The sequence below is a fragment of the Chiloscyllium plagiosum genome, unplaced genomic scaffold, assembly GCF_037043375.1.
Source record: "Chiloscyllium plagiosum isolate Xiang-an unplaced genomic scaffold, Cpla_swu_hap1 HiC_scaffold_33, whole genome shotgun sequence".
Classification (NCBI taxonomy): Eukaryota; Metazoa; Chordata; class Chondrichthyes; order Orectolobiformes; family Hemiscylliidae; genus Chiloscyllium; species Chiloscyllium plagiosum.
The window spans coordinates 7,924,050-7,943,592 of record NW_028270171.1 but is presented as its reverse complement, the minus strand read 5'-3'; the positions used below and the strand labels follow the sequence as shown (position 1 = coordinate 7,943,592).

The window sequence follows — 19,543 nt, the reverse complement described above, 5'->3', positions numbered from 1 at the left end:
CCTAAAACAAAACAAAAGCAAAGAAAAATTGATTTGGAGATGCCGGTGTTGGACTGGGGTGTACAAAGTTAAAACTCACAACACCAGGTTATAGAAGCTTCAACATATTGTCTAGCTATCACCATTGTTAACAGCTAACCCGAGAATGCAACTTAGGTTTTGTGATTTACAAATGAAAGAAGTGAAACTATCACTGTATTCTAACAGATGAAAGGCTTAACACACAATCAATTTTTCAATGTATAATTTCAGTTACATCACACTGTAAATTTTTGCTATAAATTCTGTGTTACGATCGAGCCCTCCATTATCACCTGATGAAGGAGCGTCGCTCTGAAAGCTAGTGTGCTTCCAATTAAACCTGTTGGACTATAACCTGGTGTTGTGTGATTTTTAACTTTGTACACCCCAGTCCATCACTTGCTTTTGGAGCGCTGTTCCCTCATCAGGCAACCACCTGATGTAGGAGCAGTGCTCAGAAAGCTGGTGCTTCCAATTAAACCTGTTGGACTATAACCTGGTGTTGTGTGACTTTTAACTTTGTGCACCCCAGTCCAACACTGGCATCTCCAAATCAAAAATCCCTAACCTAGTTTCACACATTGGTAGGGGTATCAAGTACCAGAAAATACCAGGAGTGATCATCTGGGAAAATACCAACTACCCAATTTGGTTAAGTTCTGAGGGCTTGCTTTAGAAGTGCATGAAAAGCAAATTTGAAACCAGAATTGAGGGGTTTTTTGTGTTAAATCTGGTGAATGAGTAATAGGGAATGGGAACTATGCAGGCATAGGTTGAGACATGCTTTTTTAAAGTCAAAGTTGAACTTCATTCTAAAGACATTGTAAAGCTTGACTGCTGACCTGAGGTGTATTTAATGCCTTTGGGTGTTGAAGAGATGAAAAGATTTGCTAGCTTTAGCTTTATGATCCATTAGCTTTGGCTCAAATGCAAAGCAGGTAAGCCACTCCTTATTTTGAGGGCACTGGTTTATAATGAACAGAATAAGTAAAATTTTTTTGTATTTCATGGAAGATTGGAATTTTTACATTCGTTTGTTTTGGGAATGATCATATTCCTTCAAGCTGTCTATTTTTCCATGAGAACTGCAAACCAGCAGCTTTGATTGGATTTGTACCCAACCTGCTCTTAAAAGTTATCTGAAAGGTAGGCATAAATACCGAAACAGTGTTGCTTGATTAGATTCTGAAAGAGAAAGCAAGTTCAGCATTTCAGTTAAGTGGAATTCAAAAGTTTGAGCTGTTTGTTAGTACACTTTTAACACTTCCTACAGCTTTGTTCGAAATAAATAACTTTAAAGCTAAAAGGCCCTGGTACTGACTAATGACTTTTCATGCATTTCTCACTTTAAATCACCAGTTTTAGGAGTGATAAAAAATTATTTATAAACACTGGTTTCCTTTTGTTCCTGTTACAGCTGAAGAGTAATGTTGTGAGCCTGGACTGTCATATAAGTAAATATGCAGCGATATGTGAGGAACTACGGAAAGAGGCAAGTGTTTCATTCACGCTATTTGTATGGTCTAATATTTATTGTGATTGAAATAGTTCTGCATAGGCTCTGAATCCATGATTATTCCCTTGTGTTGTAACAGTGTATCCTTCAAAGGTACTTTGGCTGTAAAATACCTTCAGTGGACCTTGAAAAGTGCTATATAAAGGCAAATTATTTCAATTAAATTGCTCCATATTGCTGCTTCTCTATCCAGGCCCAGTTCTTTGAACTTCTCAATGTAACTAAGGTAATTTAAATGATTAATTTAGATTGTGGCCCTTTTCTATACCCTTTCCAATTCCTGAATATTGCACACCATGTGAGAAGACCAAACTGGAGACATCTTGAGGCCTAGTCAAGATCTTATCCAAAAACAAAATCATATTTCTCTAAGACATTACTCTGCAAGTTAGAATTGTGCAAGATAGCATGGTAATCTGCTACAGTAAAATAAGAATTAACTGTGTAAATGTCAATGGATCTGAGAATCTCCTGAGGTTCAGTTATTGTTATTAGGATCTCTTCTTTACTTTGAGTTGCATACCAGCTAGATATTAGTGAATCTGCAGATTTTCAAATAATGACAAGATTAGGATTATGCTGAACTGCTACCGTTAAATCCCAATATATTGGGTAAATAGGCCTATATAAAGTTGGGTGTTGTGCAAATGGATCTATCTGATGCGGAATAGAAACAAACACAATGTGGAACAGAGGGAAAGCAGTCTTGAAAGGAAAAAGGTTGCGCTACTGTAGTCCATAACACTCTGAAGTTTCATGATCAGTGCCATGGAAGTATTTTGAAAGCAAACAAAGGATTTGTTGTGCTCACAAGATGATTCACCACAAAACAAAATGTTCCATCGTTTTCTGTAGAATTTGATACTGTATGATGTAACTATGCATAATTTTCTGTTCATCAATGGATTTCAGACTCTCACTTAGCTTTCTGTTTCCTCAACCCTCTCTTTTGCATTCCTATACCCAACCAAAATTAGCATTTCTCACCATGAAGCCATTTCTCAAAGACTACTTTTTCATTCTTGCTAATTCATTAATTACTTGAAAAGCAGTCATGTATTAACAATGCCTTCTGTATTTTTGTTGATATGAGGTATTTAGATTCAAGCAAAAAACAGAACTAGAATTCATCAGTATGTCCTCAATAATCATCAGCCCACTGGAATTTATTACCTCAGTGAGTTCAGGTTTTCCTGGCTCCAAGTTATCTGGGTATTACTTTATTGACAGGCTTAAAATCTGTTTCTTCCAGTTTACAGTTTCCCTCCCAGTTCCTTTTTGCAGCTATTTGTTTATCCCTTTCTCACCATTCAACCATTTTTGGCATTCACCTCTCCTGTTCAGTCACTCCTCCCCCCTTTATTACCACTCCACCCCCAACCCACTCACATGGCTGGCTCACACACTCCTAAGCCCACTCTAAAGATCAGCCTAACCCGTTAGACCTGTGTTCTCCCAAGCCTCAATCAGCTCCCCCAGCTCTCTGCAGCCAAACCAATTATTTCACCACAACTCACTTATATGCTGCTCCTTCAATCATAGCATCTTTCCCTCCACCATTTGATGCTGATAGGATCACAAATGATGGTGGGACAGGATAGCTGGCATTGGGGGGAAGGGCAGTGACAGATGGCTTGGAAGCGGATAGGATGGTGAGACCATTGTTGGGATGGTGTTGAATTGCCTGGGATGGGATTTAAAGTATTGTTGCAATGCAGATGTTAATTTCACTTGTGTTTTGCAGCTTTGTTAACTTAGCTTTGATGTAAAAAAATGTTATTGCCTGCTGTTCTCTGCCTACTTCACAGGAAGCCTGCTTTTAAAGAAAGAGGCATTCTCTAGTGTAAGCTTGTTTTAACTTCCTTTTCATCTGTCATTTCCCCCATGTGATTCTTCTCTGTTTGCTGTGAAGATGTGTTCCTCCCTCTGCTGACACATCTGTTCTTCTCCTCATTGGCAGCTGGGCATTTCCACTGCTGTTCCTCACATATGAAGGTCTTGGTTCAGTTTTGTGTATTTGTACACTTCAGATATCTGTGATTTTTCTTAGTGTATCTTGTAATATGTTTATGGTGAATAGTTCTGACCATCCTACCGCAGGATGTGAAGGATTTATGGTACTTCATCCTGACTGTCTGTCTGAATACATGTTATAATGGATTTACCGTGCTCTTCTCTAGCTATTCTGCTACACAAACTAATAGATTTACACTGTGGGGTTCTAACTTTTCTTAGGACAAACTGTAAAGTGTGTTATGTACACAGATCCTGTGCAGGATCTGTTGAATTTATGTTGTATATCCTGGCTTTCTTGGAGAAAAATGTTGCTTAAGCCTGTAGACAGACCTTTGTGAATGTCTCAATTTGTTTTATGTGCTTATCTGGGCAAAGCTACATAAAAATCTGTTCCATTTTAATCTTTGGTCCAGACGAATAGATGTAATTAACGTCCAGGGTTTAGGACTCTTCTGAGCGAGGTGTGTTTTCTATCTCCTGTTAAAGGGATTTCATTATTTGCTGGTTAACTGCAGCATACTTAAATACTGCAGATTAAGTGTAATTGTCCTAAAGAGTTTGTAAGCTATAATATCTGCTTCATTGTGTGTGTTCATCCTGATTATTGATTCCTTTTTCTGGAACTTGGAGCCTATAATTTGACTTGCAATTGCATTTGCATTTATTCTGCCCTGATTAGCCCTGTTGTATCAAAAAATTTAGTAACGAATTAAGATTGAAAAAATATGCGTGTTTTTTTTTTAGATTAGATTACTTAGTGTGGAAACAGGCCCTTCAGCCCAACAAGTCCACACCGCCCCGCCGAAGCGCAACCCACCCATACCCCTACCTTTACCCCTTACCTAACACTACGGGCAATTTAGCATGGCCAATTCACCTGGCCTGCACATCTTTGGACTGTGGGAGGAAACCGGAGCACCCGGAGGAAACCCACGCAGACACTGGGAGAATGTGCAAACTCCACACAGTCAGTCGCCTGAGGCGGGAATAATGTGTTGTGATACATTATTTTTAAAAATTCTAAACAGAGTTGATACTGATCTCAAACACTTTTACATCAGCATCATTCAATGCTACTAACCACTGGGATGGTGCTGATTTGCTGTTCTACACAGGCAACAGAAGGAAAACACTTTACAGTCTACACGATTGGGGCTCAGTGGGACTGCCTTTCCAAGATAAATGGCAATTACCTCTGCGGTAGTGTTCTTCTATACTATTGTTAGGCCAAGCAGATTGCAAATATCCTTCCCAGTTCGTAATGTTTGGCATTAAAGTTATGTCCAATCATCAAATTCATTCACTCATCAGCGCTGTTGTTATTTATTATATCCTTTTGAGTTGAGAAACATCAGTCTTGGGTGTGCCTAATGGAATAGAAGAAAGAGGGGTTGTGGTTGGCTGGCTTCTGTGGAATTCTGTTTAGAGCATGGCCTACAGCTCCTGTGTAGTAATAAATTCCTGCGTGATTAGCTGCAGCCTAACTTTGTGAAATGGACAATGACTGACTCCTTTGGAATCTTATTTATCCTCAGGTCACACAACTGAAAGAAAAGCTGAAGACCTACCAGGATGCCAAAAGTACCGTCTCCAATTTTGATTGTAGTCCAGTGCTGGCAAAATCACCCAGTCACCGTCAGCGGTAGGATAATCTGATTTCACTTCTTCATTGAGCCAATGTCAGACAAGTATAGGATAAATTCTCTTTTTTTAAAGAGAGAAATATTTCCTTTTGAATTTCATCGTAAATGGATGATGCAGTTCCAAACCAATACCCTAAGACCTCCCACATGATTTTGGATATAATGGAATAAAAAGCAAAATGAAACACAAGGAGCAGGGACAGCCCCAAAACTTTTGAAGTTATTTTTCAAATGTCTCAATCCAACTGTTTTAAATGCTGCACAGAATGTGGAGTGCACGGAGTACTTACAGCTTCAACTGTAAATAAGTATAGTTGAAGGTTTTACATGGCTATGCCCCAAAGGACCAACTCTGAACAGATTTCTTGTTGTCTGTTAAATGTAACTTGACGTGTTATATTTGTCAGTAAATTCTTAGAAAGTCTATATATATTCACATTACTCTGAGTTTTGGGGTTCATTTTGTCCCCTCCAAAGTACTTGGATTCAAATGCAATGCAGAATGTCTTATTTAAGTTATGAACTGCTGTTAGGTGAAATGTATTATTTACTAACAGCCTTGACATTTGGCAAGAATTCAATCAACTGTAGAAGAAGTCACAGAAGTTCTATTGTCAATTAAATGTAGCATGTATGTTTGATCCAGTTGAGTGCATGCTCTATTTGGCAAGTAAACACTTGATTTTTAAAAAAACATTTCCCTATTGGAAACTTGCATGATGAAGTGATTTTAAAGCTCTATAAACTTTTGCATAAAAAGAGATTCTTTCAAAACCTGTACAATGGAAAAGTATAAATCATAAGGCAACAATTTTCAAACGTTATCAGTAATTAGACATTGCATTCCACATTTCAAGCCTCTTTGGTACTAAGGGATGTTAAATTGAGCTTTGGAACTGAAGGAAATTCAAAATTTACTGTAGATGATTCAAAACAGCGTGCTAATCAGAAAAAAATCAGAAAATACAGTGCAGTTCCATCTGCATCAGTGAAAACAAAAGATGGATTTAAGTTACAATTTTTTGCTGGTTTGTCTGAAAGCTTCCAATATTCAACGTTTTTCCAGCTGTTTCTGCTTTTGTTTTAAATTTTCAATATTTACATGTTCTTTTATATGCATGGAATTCAGCCCCATTGTAACAAATGAAAGCAAATTGCGCACACAAATATAGATCAGCTTTAAATAAGAGGGGAAAAAAGGGGGGAAAGTTTAGAAAATGCAGACAGTCTCAGTCTCAGTCAGCTTAAAAGGAATAGTGATCTAAATTTAGTTGGGTTTGACTGTACCTAATCTGAATTAAATACAGGGATGAAAATATAACATTATCTTTGTGGATTTAATGTAAAAGAATCATATTCTCTATTCTTTTGCTTTAAAGGAAAGCCTGACTTCTTTGAGATATTATGAATAATATTTCGCCTTGAGTATGGGCAGCCAGGATAGTCTCTTGAATAATGCAAAAATGCTTTACCTAAAATTGTTGATTCTACAAAGCACTGGTGAATGGCAAAGATAATAGGAACTGAAGCAAATCAGAATTGTCTTTCTTTTAAATAGGGCTTTTACTATAGGGATTTTAAGTAGGATTTTTACTAATTTAATATTTGCATTTTTCTGAAAGTAAAGGATTATGACTATTTTAAAATATTTTTAATGTTTCTTTCCTAAATTAATTTCTAAACAACCACTCTTGTTGCCTTCTAAAAGTGGTGACTACTGCTGAACTACAGTTCTAATTTTGCTGTTCCATTTAATCCAAATGACTATCCTTTGTATGTGAAAATGAACTACAAATGTTGTGCAGCATTGATTGTAGAATTGGAAGCCTGTCACCACTGAAACCAAGCTGCAGCCCTTTTGCTGATTAATCAGTGCGTAGCAACCTCACTGATGCAGTCATTCTGAATTACCTTCAGTGAAGATAGATCATTCTACATACCAATCTCTGTGAATCTAATGGGTTCATATTTGGAATGCTTTGGGAGCTAATGGCATAAATCTTACCCAACCGGTAGCTTCTGTAAAAGTAAACTGAGAAAGGACTTCAATGCTGGTGCATTTCAGGCCAGCGTCGCTCTGTAATAATCCCTTTAACCATTGCGCCATAGTAGGGTGAGTAGCTGATATTTGAATCATGCATCAGCGTAATCATAACTACACGCAGCATAAAGTCTTGCATACAATGCATAAGATTCACCCGTGCAATGTAAAGGACAATAGCAGTAAATGGAAGGGGATACTCAGACAGCTACTTTAGGACTCCTGACCCTCAGAATCACAATTCCTCAGGCTACTGTGGCCCCTATATTCTTAAATACATAAGGGCTTTTCAATTGAAAATATCTAAGACAAGACTAAACAGTGCTAAATATGGAAGAGCAAATGTGTTGATCCTGCTGTTCTGTTGATGTTAGCTCTGATGGTTGGGAAACACCTTTTTATCTCTTCATCCATCAAACAATTGGATAGGTGTTGATTTTGCAGGCATCAAACCTCAGGTTGCTGAGGGAGTAGGCATGTGGTAAAGGTGATTGCACTCTAGTTGTTTAAGGCATGTAAAGAATGTTGCAGTAGATTGCCCAGGTGAAGAAGTTATTTTACTGCAGAATGTTAAGATGATTGATTTTGGAGTTGGAAGTGGCCTCAGAACCCTGAAGGGACTGCATGTAGACAGGTGAATTATTATAATTGGCGTCAACAATTCCTGAGAGTTTGGGGGATAAAAGGGCACTCATTAATCAAACATCTAATCTTGATGTCCTTTCTTCCTCATACACTATATTCTTAGCTGGATGCTAAAAATATTCAGCTGAAGTCTGCATTAAGCATTCCAAATGACTGCAGACTTGGCTGCTGAAGGTTAAGCATTGCTGCAAACTCGTTGAGAGTTTGCACAAGCCTTTCTGTTCAGCATCAGGTTAGGCCCTGACTTCAGATACATCTACAATATTGCAGCTTCCATTGCTTTGCACAGCTGCTACAGTTACAATGCAAATACACCCTTGAGAGAACTTGGCATGTCCCAGGTTTTTTTTTAAACATTGTTGACCTTTGTCAGCTTTTGTCCCAAGTGCCCATGATGTTGACTAAGAGCATGGGAAAGTGACTGCAGACATCCCCAAGTCTACACCAACACCACTTCAATAAATGGCCTGTGGAGGTGTTGAAGAATACTTTCAGCTGACATAATATTCTCGTTGGTGCTCTGCCTTTAAATACAACTACAATTGACTTATCAACTGAGGAAGAACTGAAGATGTTGGGAGTCTAATGTTCGAACTAATTTGTGTAAATACGTGGGTATTGTTGTAATTGTGCAAATAACTTGACTATTACATCTTCCAATGCCTAATGATTGATAGCTTATGCTCCCCCAACTGGCAATACTCCGAGTGCTTAATTTTACCTGCAAGTTTAACCTGCAGCTAATGAGGAACTGCACTATTCCATAATTATATATATTTTGCTTTGGCAAAGCCAGTACAGTCCAGTCTGCTATAATGCATGTTTCCTCAACGCAAATTGGCTTTAACCTGATTAAAGAATTTAGACCGTTATTTGCAGAACGCAAACTTGCCTTGCCTAATTTGGTTATAATGCGATTCCGGTCCCATTGGTTTAAATGCAACGGCTATTGTGTGATTTTCTTATAATGCACGATTGCATGAGAACCAGACTATTGTGTTATATCAGAACCGACTGTACTGTACATTCAAATGGTTTGATTTATTTAAGGAAGATCAGGAATAACACATACAAGTACATAAACAAGGAGCAGGAGAAAACTACTCACTGTCTTGTGTCTGCTTTGGAGAGGGTGCAGAGGAGGTTTGTCAGGATGTTGTCTGGTATGGAGAGTGCTAGCTATAAGGAGAGGTTGAGTAGATTAGGATTATTTTCATCGCAAAGGAGGTTGAGGGGGTACTTGATTGAGGCCTACAAAATCATGAGAGGTGTAGATAGGCTGGATAGCAAGAATCTTTTTCCCAGAGTGGAGGACTCAATTGCTAGGGTTCACAAGTTCATAGTAAGAGGGGAGTTATGTGTGGAAAGTTCTTCACGCAGAGGGTGGTGGGTGCCTGGAATGCTTTGCCAGTGGAGGTGGGAACGATAACGTCATTTAAGATGTATATTGACAGATACGTGAATGGGTAGGGAGCAATGGGATATAGGTCCTTAGAAAATAGGCAGGTTTAGACAGAGGATCTGGATTGGTGCAGGCTTGGAGGGCTGAAGGGCCTGTTCCTGTGCTGAAATTTTCTTTGTTCTTTGCTCCACCTTTTAATAAGGTTATTGATTTGATTGTAACCTCAAATTGGGGCAGTGGTTAGACTGACTCTTGTTGGAGGTGGTTATTGCCTGGCATTTGTGTGGTGCGAATGTTACTTGCCACTTTTAAGCCCAAGCCTGGATAGTGTCCAGATTTTATTGCATGTGAACATGGACTGCTTCAGTATCTGAGGAGTTGCAAATGATGACGAAAATTGTGGCAAACAGCTACATTACTGACCTTATGATGGAGGGAGGACTATTGATCAAGCAGCAAAAGATTGTTGGGTCTAGGACACTACCCTGAGGAACTCCCGCAGAGATGTCCTGAAGTTGAGATGACTAACGTCCAACAACCACCAACCATCTTTCTATGTGCCAGGTATGATCCAACCAGTGGAGAGTTTGCTAACAGCTATTGATTCCATTTTGCTAGGATGCCACACTCTCAAATGCAGCCTTGGTGTCAAGGTCATTACTCCCAACTCCCCTCCGAAATGTAACTCTTGTCTACTTTTGAACCAAGGCTGTAATGAGGTCAGGAGCTGTGAGACCCTGGCAGAATCCAAACAGCATGTCACTAAGCAGGTTTTTAGGGAGCAGGTGCTGCTTGATAGAGCTGCTGAGGACACTTTCCATCACTTTACCGATGATCAAGAGTAGACTGACGGTGTGATAATTGGCTAGGATGAATTTGTCCTACTCTTTGTGTACAGGACATACTTGGGCAATTTTCTACATTGTTGGGTAGATGACAGTGTTGTAACTGCACTGGAAGAGCTTGGCTAGGGGTGCAACAAGTTCTGGAGCACAAATCTTCAGTAGTATTGCCTGACCTGCTGTGCTTTGCCAGCACCACTCTAATCTAGACTCTGGTTTCCAGCATCTGCAGTCCTTATTTTTACCTAGTTGATTTTAACCCTACTGCAAATCTTCTTGCAAGGATGCCTGCCTTGAAGAAATTTTCCTCTTACTGGTATGCTGTCAGGACCTAAAGCCTTTGCAGTATCCAATGCCTCCAACTGTTTCTTGATATCACGTGGAGTGAATTGAATTGGCTGAAGACTGGTAATTTATGATGCTGGGGACCATTCTAGGAGACCGAGGTGGATTGTTCACTCTACTTCTGGCTGAAGATTGCTGCTAATGCTTCAGCCTTGTTCTTTGTGCTGATTTGCTGGGCTCTTCCATTATTGAGGATGGGGATATTTGTGGAGCGGCCTCATACAGTGAATTGTTTAATTGTCCACCATCATTCACGCCTGGATATGGTAGGACTGCAGAGCTGGGGTTAGATCTGTTGGTTGTGGAATTGCTTAGTTTTGTCTATCAATTGCTACTTATACTGTTTTACATGCAAGTAGTCTTGTTTGGTAGCTTCACCTGAGTGACACTTCATTTTTAGGTATGCCTAGTGCTGCTCCTGGCATGCCCTTCTGCACTGTCAGTTGAACCAGGATTGATATCCTGCTTTGATGATAATGGTTGCATGGGGGATATGTCAGGCCATGAGGTTGCATATTGTGCTGGAGTACAATTCTGCTACTGTTGATGACCCACAGCATCTCATAGATGCTCAGTTTTGAGTTGCTAGATTGGTTTTAAGTCTGTCCCATGTATCACAGTGACAATACCAAACAATGCATCTACAGTTGCTTCACTATAGGACAAAATATAAATTGAAAAATGTTGGATGCTGGTAAAATGGGCAGTTGTCAGGCTGCATTTTAACCATATGGTTCAGATGGGCCAGGGGAACATAATAGATTAATTTTTAGAGCATAGAAGTGATTGCATCTTAGAGAAGTAGCTTGTTGAACCTACCAAGAATAGGCTATTTTAGATCAAATAATGTGTAATACTAGGGGATTAGTAAGAGATTTCATAGTTATCCCCCAGAGAATCCTTAACTATCATAACATGGTAGAATTTCAAAATCAATTTAAGGTAGAGTAACTCTGATTTCAAACCAGTGTCCTCAACGTAGCGGAGAATCACAGATATGAAGAAAGAATTGCCTAAAGCAGGTACAACAACAGGAGACTAAAAAGCTCATGAGGGTGAAAATTGATTATGAAAGTAAATTGGCCAGAAATATAAAAGCAAATAACAAAAGATTCCATTATTAAGGAAAAAATAGTAGATCATTTAGAAAAGCTCAATGTAACCAGAATGAGCATGGTTTTATTAAAAGGACATCTTTTGACAAATTTGCTCGAGTTCTTTGTGGATATAACAAGTAATGCTGATAAAGAAGAACCAATAGATTTGATTTCCAGAATGCAGATGAAAGGTTATTGCACTGGATAGGGGATACACTATATTAAGTGTAATATACCAGCATACATTGAAGATTGGCTAACACACCTGAGACAGAGTTGGGTTTGATGGGTCATTTACAGGTTGAAAAGACTTAACTAGCAGATTGTCACAAGGTTTAGTAATATATCCAAACTTGCTGGCAACACAAAATATGTGGGAGAGCATGTTGTGATGAGGACATTAAAAAAATCGAAGAGAATATAGAAACATTGTATGTGTGTGTGGGCAAAAACTTGTCAGATTAAGTTTAATGTGGGAAAGTGTGAGGTCATGCAATTTGGTCAGAACAATCAAAAGGTAAACTATTAAATGGAGAGTTTCCTCAAAAATGTGCAGTGCAGAAGGATCTGGGTGTTCTTGTGCATTAAACTCAAATGTAGCAAGCAAGTAATTAAGAAGTAAATGGGGAATTTGGGCTTCTAGTTCAAAGATTGGAGTTTAAAATTAGAGATGTCTTGTAACAAGAATAATGGAATCTTACATATAAAATTAGAGATGTCTTGTAACAAGAATAATGGAATCTGTACAGACAAAGGTATACTACCACCTGCACTATCCCACTTTCATGCACTGGGCCCATAACCTTGAATGTTATTATACTTCAAGTGCGCATGCAAATATTTTTTAAAGGTTGTAATATATACAATTTTGCTCCCATATTTAAGAACGGATATACTAAGAGTTTCCGTGACTTGGTTCCTGGGATAAAGAGGTTGATTAATCATGAATAGCTAAACAAGCTAGACTTTTATCTGTTAGAAACTAAAAGAATGGTGATCTTATCAAAACATACAAGATTCTGAGGTGGTTTGACAGGGTTGATATTGAGAAAATGTCTCCACCTATGGGGAATCTCAAACTAGGGAACAAAGCAACAGGACAAGAGGACTTATCAAACCATCATTTCATCAACTACAATTCCTTATGTAAGTTACAGAGCAAATCCGCCATTCTGAGAACAATTCCAAACTATTCTTTTCATTTCTCAATATCCAGCTTGGTGAAATCTTTCCAGGAGGTTTTTGCTGATCGCCAAATGATTCAAAAGAGCTATTTTGACTTGGAAGCACTTGCAAAAGAAATGGAACTGAAAACATCCTTTCGATTACGGGACCAAGAGAGAATTAAAATACTTTGTACTGAACAGAGATTGGAACAGGTAAGGCTTTCCAGATTAAAATGGAATCTTTAAATGACTGGATAATTGCACAGTTAATGGCAACAATATGCTAGGATGTCTTTGCTGTGATTTAATAATTAGATACAATAGTTTTTCCTATCTTTAATATTTGCCATTAATTTTGAATAGGTTTTGTACAGATTGATTGATTCTTTACTCGATCTTTTGTTACAACTGTGACAGGAACAATGTGCTGATAATCATTATAAATGTTTGATGTATTCACCAAAATAGCTAATTACATAGAAACATAGAAAATAGGCGTAGGTGTAGGCCATTTGTCCTTCAGGCCTGCTCTGTCATTCAAAATGATCATGGCTGATCATCCAACTCAGTCTTCTGTTCCCACTTTTGTCCTGTACCCTTTGATCTCTTCTTCTTGAAAGCTTTCAATGTTTCAACCTCAGCAGCTTGCTGTGGCAGAGAATTCTACAGATTCACCACTCTAAGTAATTAAATTTCTCCTCATCTCAGTCCTAAATGGCCTATTCTGTATCGTTAGCCAATGACCTCTGGTTCTGGACTCCCCAGTCATCGGGAATATTCTTATAAATTCCAGTGAATGTAATCGAACTAATCCAGTTTCTTTTCATAGATCAGTCTTGCCATCCCAGGATTCAGTCTCATGAACCTATGTTGCACTCTGTCCATTGCAGTACATCTTTCCTGCGATGAGACCAATACTGCACACAGTAGTCCAGGTGTGGTTTCACTGAGGCCTTGTACAATTGCAGCAAGACATCTCTGCTCCTGTCCTTGAATCTCTTGCTATGAAGGCCAACAGACCATTTGCCGCCTTCAGTATTACTGCACCTCCATGTTTATTTTCAGTGACTGGTGGGCAAGGACACACCGTTTTTACTGCATCTCCCCCTCTTCGATCTCTGTCGACCTCGGGGACTACATTACAGAATAAGGAGGCACTCATTTAAAAGTGAAATGCAAAGGAATGCCTTCTCCCTGAGGGTAGTGAGTGTCTGGTATTGTCTATCCCAGAGAGTTGTGATGGGTAGATCACTGAAAGTATTTAAAGAGGAATTAATAGATATTTAAAATAATGAGAAGTTGAGGGATATGAGGAGCTGGCATGAAAGACGATTTGAGGCCTGGGACAGATCAATCGTGGTCTTGAGGGTGGGACTGGCTTGAGGAACTGAATGATCTTTATTTCTCGATGAACATAGTCGTGAGTTTGGAAGGTGCTGTCAAAGGAGTTTTGGTGAATTTCTGCATTGTCTTGTAGATGGTATACACAGCACACATGAATTTCCTTATTCTTTTTCTTGTATTCTTATGAGAGAGAAGAAAGTAATTCTGCATCCTGGCCAAAACAGACTTGTTTACATTTTTGCACTGAATCTTGACTAGTCACTTGTGAAATAATTATTGGATTTGGATGTTGAGAAGGATTTGCTGTTTCCTAGATAACAATTGAGATACTACTCACATAATATTCATAGCTCCTATTGGTTGTTTTGTTCTGAATCATTCAGATTTTAGACTTATGTATTCAGGAAACCACAAAATTATCAGTAAAATAATTGTTAGGAGCTTAGGAACGCTTAAAAATGGTTAAGATGGTAATGAAATTTGTACGATTTTATTTTAATCACTATCAGGAAATTGAGGCCTCTCATTCTCATTCTGTCAGGGAGCGCTGGATGGGAGAGAAAACAATTTCCCAAAAGGGATCATAGAAATCACTGGCGATCAAACCCATTTGCCTCTTACATTTCTTTTTAATATTTAAGAAAATAAAACAAAATAGCAAAATTGTGCTCTTCGTTTAATTTATAATACCTATGATATGTACCTATCAGTATATTCAATTCACAGCTGGCGGAAAATAATACCATACTAAAATATGGCTATAATTAGTAGGTACATGTATCCTGTAAGCTTAAAAGCCAACATTACAACTGCTGCCTGAATTAAATTCTGGATGGTCAGAGCTAATAGATAAGTACAGTACAAGATGAATAGCTATCAAAAAAGATTTGCCTCTTTCGTGTCCCAGATTGTCAGTCTACCTACAGCACATGGACTGCAACAAGTTCAAGAAGGCAACTTACCACCACCACTACCACCTTAAGGGTAACCAAGGGCAGGCAATAAATACTGACCCAGCCAGCATTGCCCACGTCCCATGAGTTTAAAAAAAAATGCAAAGGATATTGCTAGCTTCAATACTTGGGTCACTATCAAATTGTCATAACAAATTAATTGCCATTGATAAAATGCTACACAGCTGGAGGTACTCTCTTTCAAAAGAGACATTAAACTAATGTTCTCTTTTATTTTTTTCTCAGCTGAATGTAAAGAGATCCATGGCACTATTCAAAGAAGAGCAGAACAGCTCTCCTGGACAATATTTATTCTTTAACAAGCAATAGGAGAAATCAGTTAATTTGCTGTGTACAAATTGGCACACAGTTTTTCTAATTCTACAACAGTAACTTCAATTTCAAAGCCTTTCAATAACTTCGACAAAATTTACAACATTGAGTATTCAAAATATTTAACTCCGTTCCTTAACTGGTTGCATTGTTGTCCATAGTAAGTGTCTCAGATTAAACCAGACTGTTGGATCCTCAGTGACATATTTGACAGTGAATAGCTCTTGCACTAAGCGCTTAAAAGTTTTAGACAATGCAATACAATTCTAATTTAGTGGTTTAGATATTTTGCCTTTTCTGAGGCTAAGAATGTTATGTGAGAATTCAGTGAATGAATCAACTACAATTTGAATAATTCTGATTGTTCTAACTGCACAGGCTTCCTGTAAATTTGAACGTAGCCAGGCATCCTCCAATAGGCGGCGTGACTACCTGCTGGAACAGATGCAGCAAGTCGAAGAAAAGCTCAAAGAGAATGGGAGCCTCCTGTCCGAGATGGGGAAAAAAATAAGTTCAGATGGAAGAAGCCAATCAGTGCCTCAGGTATGAGAGGGATCAATTACACTGAGTTGGAGTCATACCTCTTCCTCCTGATACTTTGAGCTAAACAACTTTTACTAATTGTTTCCTGTTCCATTGCTTAACTTGTCATGTCAGCATGAATTTGGGGGGAGGTTTACACTATTGAGACAGACTAAAGCTTAAAGGTACTGTGAAAGTTTTCAAGTCAGGCAACACCACATTTAAGAGAAAATGAGGTCTGCAGATGCTGGAGATCAGAGATGGAAATGTGTTGCTGGAAAAGCGCAGCAGGTCAGGCAGCATCTAGGGAACAGGAGAATCGACGTTTCTGGCATTAGCCCTGAAGAAGGGCTAATGCCCGAAACGTCGATTCTCCTATTCCCTAGATGCTGCCTGACCTGCTGCGCTTTTCCAGCAACACATTTCCAACACCACATTTAAGTCTGGGAACTATTTGTTATTTAGATTTGGCTCCTGCTGCTGCATGATTTCAGGTTTCTTCTGTGTTTCTGAATGACATACTAAGCAGGAAGTTGACAAAAGTGCCTCAGAATAAGGTCAATTCTGAGGTGGTGATTCTAGTAATGGAAATTCTGGAGAAGACTCTGGTCCTATTACTTTTATCTTCCAGGCTTAAAAGTGTATTTATGTAAGAGACAAAAGCTGCAGAAAGCAATTATGCTTCTAGAAAATGAAAGGTACCATGACTAGTGCATTAATTTTTTTCCAAATTTATTGATGAACAGGTCTTGAAATTGAGTTTGCAGAAAATTCTATTAGAGTCGGAATTGAACAGCTTAAAGCAACACAGTGAATACATAACCCAACTGATGATGCTACAGGATCGAGACCGTCGACAGACAGAAAAGTAAGGATGAATCAGGATGACCATGAAGTATGTGGCATACTAATTTAGTATGAATGGGAAAGTCTCAAGCTTGATCCTGACCATAGCTATTCAGAATGTTGTTGAGGAAATGAATATAAACAAGACTTTTTATTGTTGCATGGGATATGAATGTCACTGGCAAGGTTGATATTTATAGCCCATTCCTAAATTGTCCTTAAACTGAGTTGCTGTGGGTCTGGAGTCACATCTTGGCCAGACTGTGTAAGGACAGCAAATTTCCTTTCCTAAAGTGAACCAGCATGTTACTTTGTGGCTGGGCCAAGAAGTTTGAACTAATTCACCCACTCTACTTGAGGTTGAACCTCAGTCCTAAGCATTACAGCTAGTTGTATATTGTGCTATTTATTTTTTTCTTTTCTTTAGCTCAATCATTTGTAAAGGCTCCAAATTGGTTGTCATCCTTTATTTGAGAGGATGGCGAATTCCCCAACACCTCTTCCCGGTAAAGATAATTGGCCACTGTGCCAAAGTTTAATAACGCAATTGGAAAGGACACAGTGACCCAATCTGATTTCTATCTCACTCTGCACTCCATGCTAACGCCTCCATCCACATTACTCTGAAAGGAAGCAGAGATCACTGCTCCCAAAAGAGATCCCGACCACCTTGTGAAATTTGAGGCTGATTAATTCCACAGTGACACAATCTGTCTTTGCTATTTTCGCATACCAACTGTGTTACTGGGGGTGATCAGTATTTTCTGTCAATTTCTGTTTGATATTAGCAAGGGTGTGGATCAAGTACAGCCCAAGCCAGACTGACTCCTTTCGTGAAAGGGTATTCTTTATGATTAGCTCAAATTATTCTCCATTAAGTGGTAAGGTGATCAGAATGTAAAGTGAAAACATACTGTGAGGAAAAAAAAGCTATAAATATTGGAATTTTGAAAGGAAAGCAATGCTGCAAACGCTTTGAAGCAGCATTTAAAAAGAATGGACTTGTTAATTTCTGGGTGTGGCCCCATTGAACAGGGAGGATATTGCTAATGAAAAATGGACAAAATGAAGGAAACACAGATAAAAATAAATGTAAAATCCTATAAATACTTAAGTTAAATACATGAGATGATTAAATTAAAATTGTTCAAGCAAAAGACCAAAGGGACCATAATGAAAAGGGAAATCACAGTCAGCACCATGTCATTTTAAGATGTAAACAGTCAATATGTAACATTGATTGGCTGATAACTGCTTACTAAATTTGAGGAATGAACTGCAGTGGAATTCCCGATCATGGTGAGTGGTGAATGCGAAAGTACTGGCATTAGTTTTCAGATTAGTGGCAGAATCTGATTAAGGACAAACTGTTCCAGAGATTAAATCCTAGCCTCCCATGAAAAGTGTGAGGGAGTTCTGAAAGAGTTGGTTGTCATTGCAGCTGACTAATGGAACTGATTGCCACTTTTTTTTTTCTCAATCTTAGGTTAGTGATCACTCTACTGCAGATTGTACGTAAACAGTTTTACACACTGAAAGAAACTAATCTTGCAACTGCAGAGACAGTAACACAATTCAATGAGTTGGAGCGCCTTGTACGGGGAGAGAAAGCCGTTCTATGGGCAGATCAAATAAACACTGATGAAAGTAAAGAGAATCAACAATCAGAAATAACTGCTCTTGCTACATTTTCGAAACTGAACATTCTACCTGAAACATTTTTTGAAATTACTGGTAAGCCTCTTTCCTCCTCACTTTGTGTACTGCACCACATCTACATACATGTACATACACGAGGAAATGTAAATATTTTTGAATCAACCTGTTTCGAGATGTCATTACTCGTCTCTAAAACAGGTGAAATTTGGCACAGAGGTAGGAATACTACCACTTTGCCAGAAGTGACCTTCACAAGTAAATGTACACTCTTAGAATTATATAGCTGTACGATATACCTCTTTACAGCTTAATTCATTGTTTAAAAATATTTTTTTTCCACCCTTTCATCATTTGACCTCAGTTGACTTGTAATTCAATTCTCACTGGTAAATTTGTTCATCTCATTTTTAACCACCATTTAATACCCTGTTTCCTGATTTTTATCACTTGCAGGTGGCTTAAAACTCATTATTGGGTTTCTGAAACAAGTATATTTCAAGGCATAGGTTTCTCATGTCCTTTTGTGGAAGCATATCCACTCATCATTTCTGTTAGTTATGTATAACCTAGAGTTGTGGTGCGTTATGACATGCGTTAAATGGCTAAGTTTAGTGTGTGACATTTTCTATTAACCACAGCCTAGCCTTCCTCTAAATTGCCACCTTCATATGGTTCCCTTTTGCATGACAAATTTGTGAGGGTTAACAGTGCCCTGAAGTGTTAATTGCAACTTATTTAAAAGTGGAGTATCTGTTTTCTGTTAAACAGAATAACTGCTTTCAAAATATCTTATACAATTTTTAAAGGATTAACAAGGCTGAGGTAATTATTTAGCTAAGAATCCAGATCTTTCAAATCCATAACATAACAGCAGGAGCAAATTTTTATTACTGGAATTTGAGATGGCTCATAGTGTGCAGACTTGCAGCATTTCTGCAACTAATGATTGCTCAATCTGTTTAAAGTGAGTTGTAAAAATCTTAATCACTGCCCTGTACTCATTTTACCTACAAAAGTAAGAAAACTGCCTTTTAACAGTTTAACTATTTGATTGCTGATTTTAAATTACCTTTGGATGGGATTTTCCAATTTTCAAACTAAGTATGAAAGTTGTAAAGTTTAGTGGGAAGAAACTCTATTTACATTTTATCA

The 19,543-nt window shown here is 38.3% G+C and overlaps 1 protein-coding gene across 1 annotated transcript in view; it reads left to right on the top strand.

Annotated features, from left to right (window-relative positions):
• LOC122542173 (kinesin-like protein KIF18A) overlaps positions 1-19,543 on the top strand; it is a 69,889-nt gene that overhangs the window by 27,044 nt on the left and 23,302 nt on the right. Inside the window, exons 8-13 of the mRNA XM_043679611.2 lie at positions 1,439-1,513; positions 5,089-5,195; positions 12,785-12,947; positions 15,743-15,907; positions 16,633-16,754; positions 18,219-18,466. Coding sequence (XP_043535546.2) covers positions 1,439-1,513; positions 5,089-5,195; positions 12,785-12,947; positions 15,743-15,907; positions 16,633-16,754; positions 18,219-18,466 — 880 coding nt within the window. The remainder of the gene's footprint in view (positions 1-1,438; positions 1,514-5,088; positions 5,196-12,784; positions 12,948-15,742; positions 15,908-16,632; positions 16,755-18,218; positions 18,467-19,543) is intronic.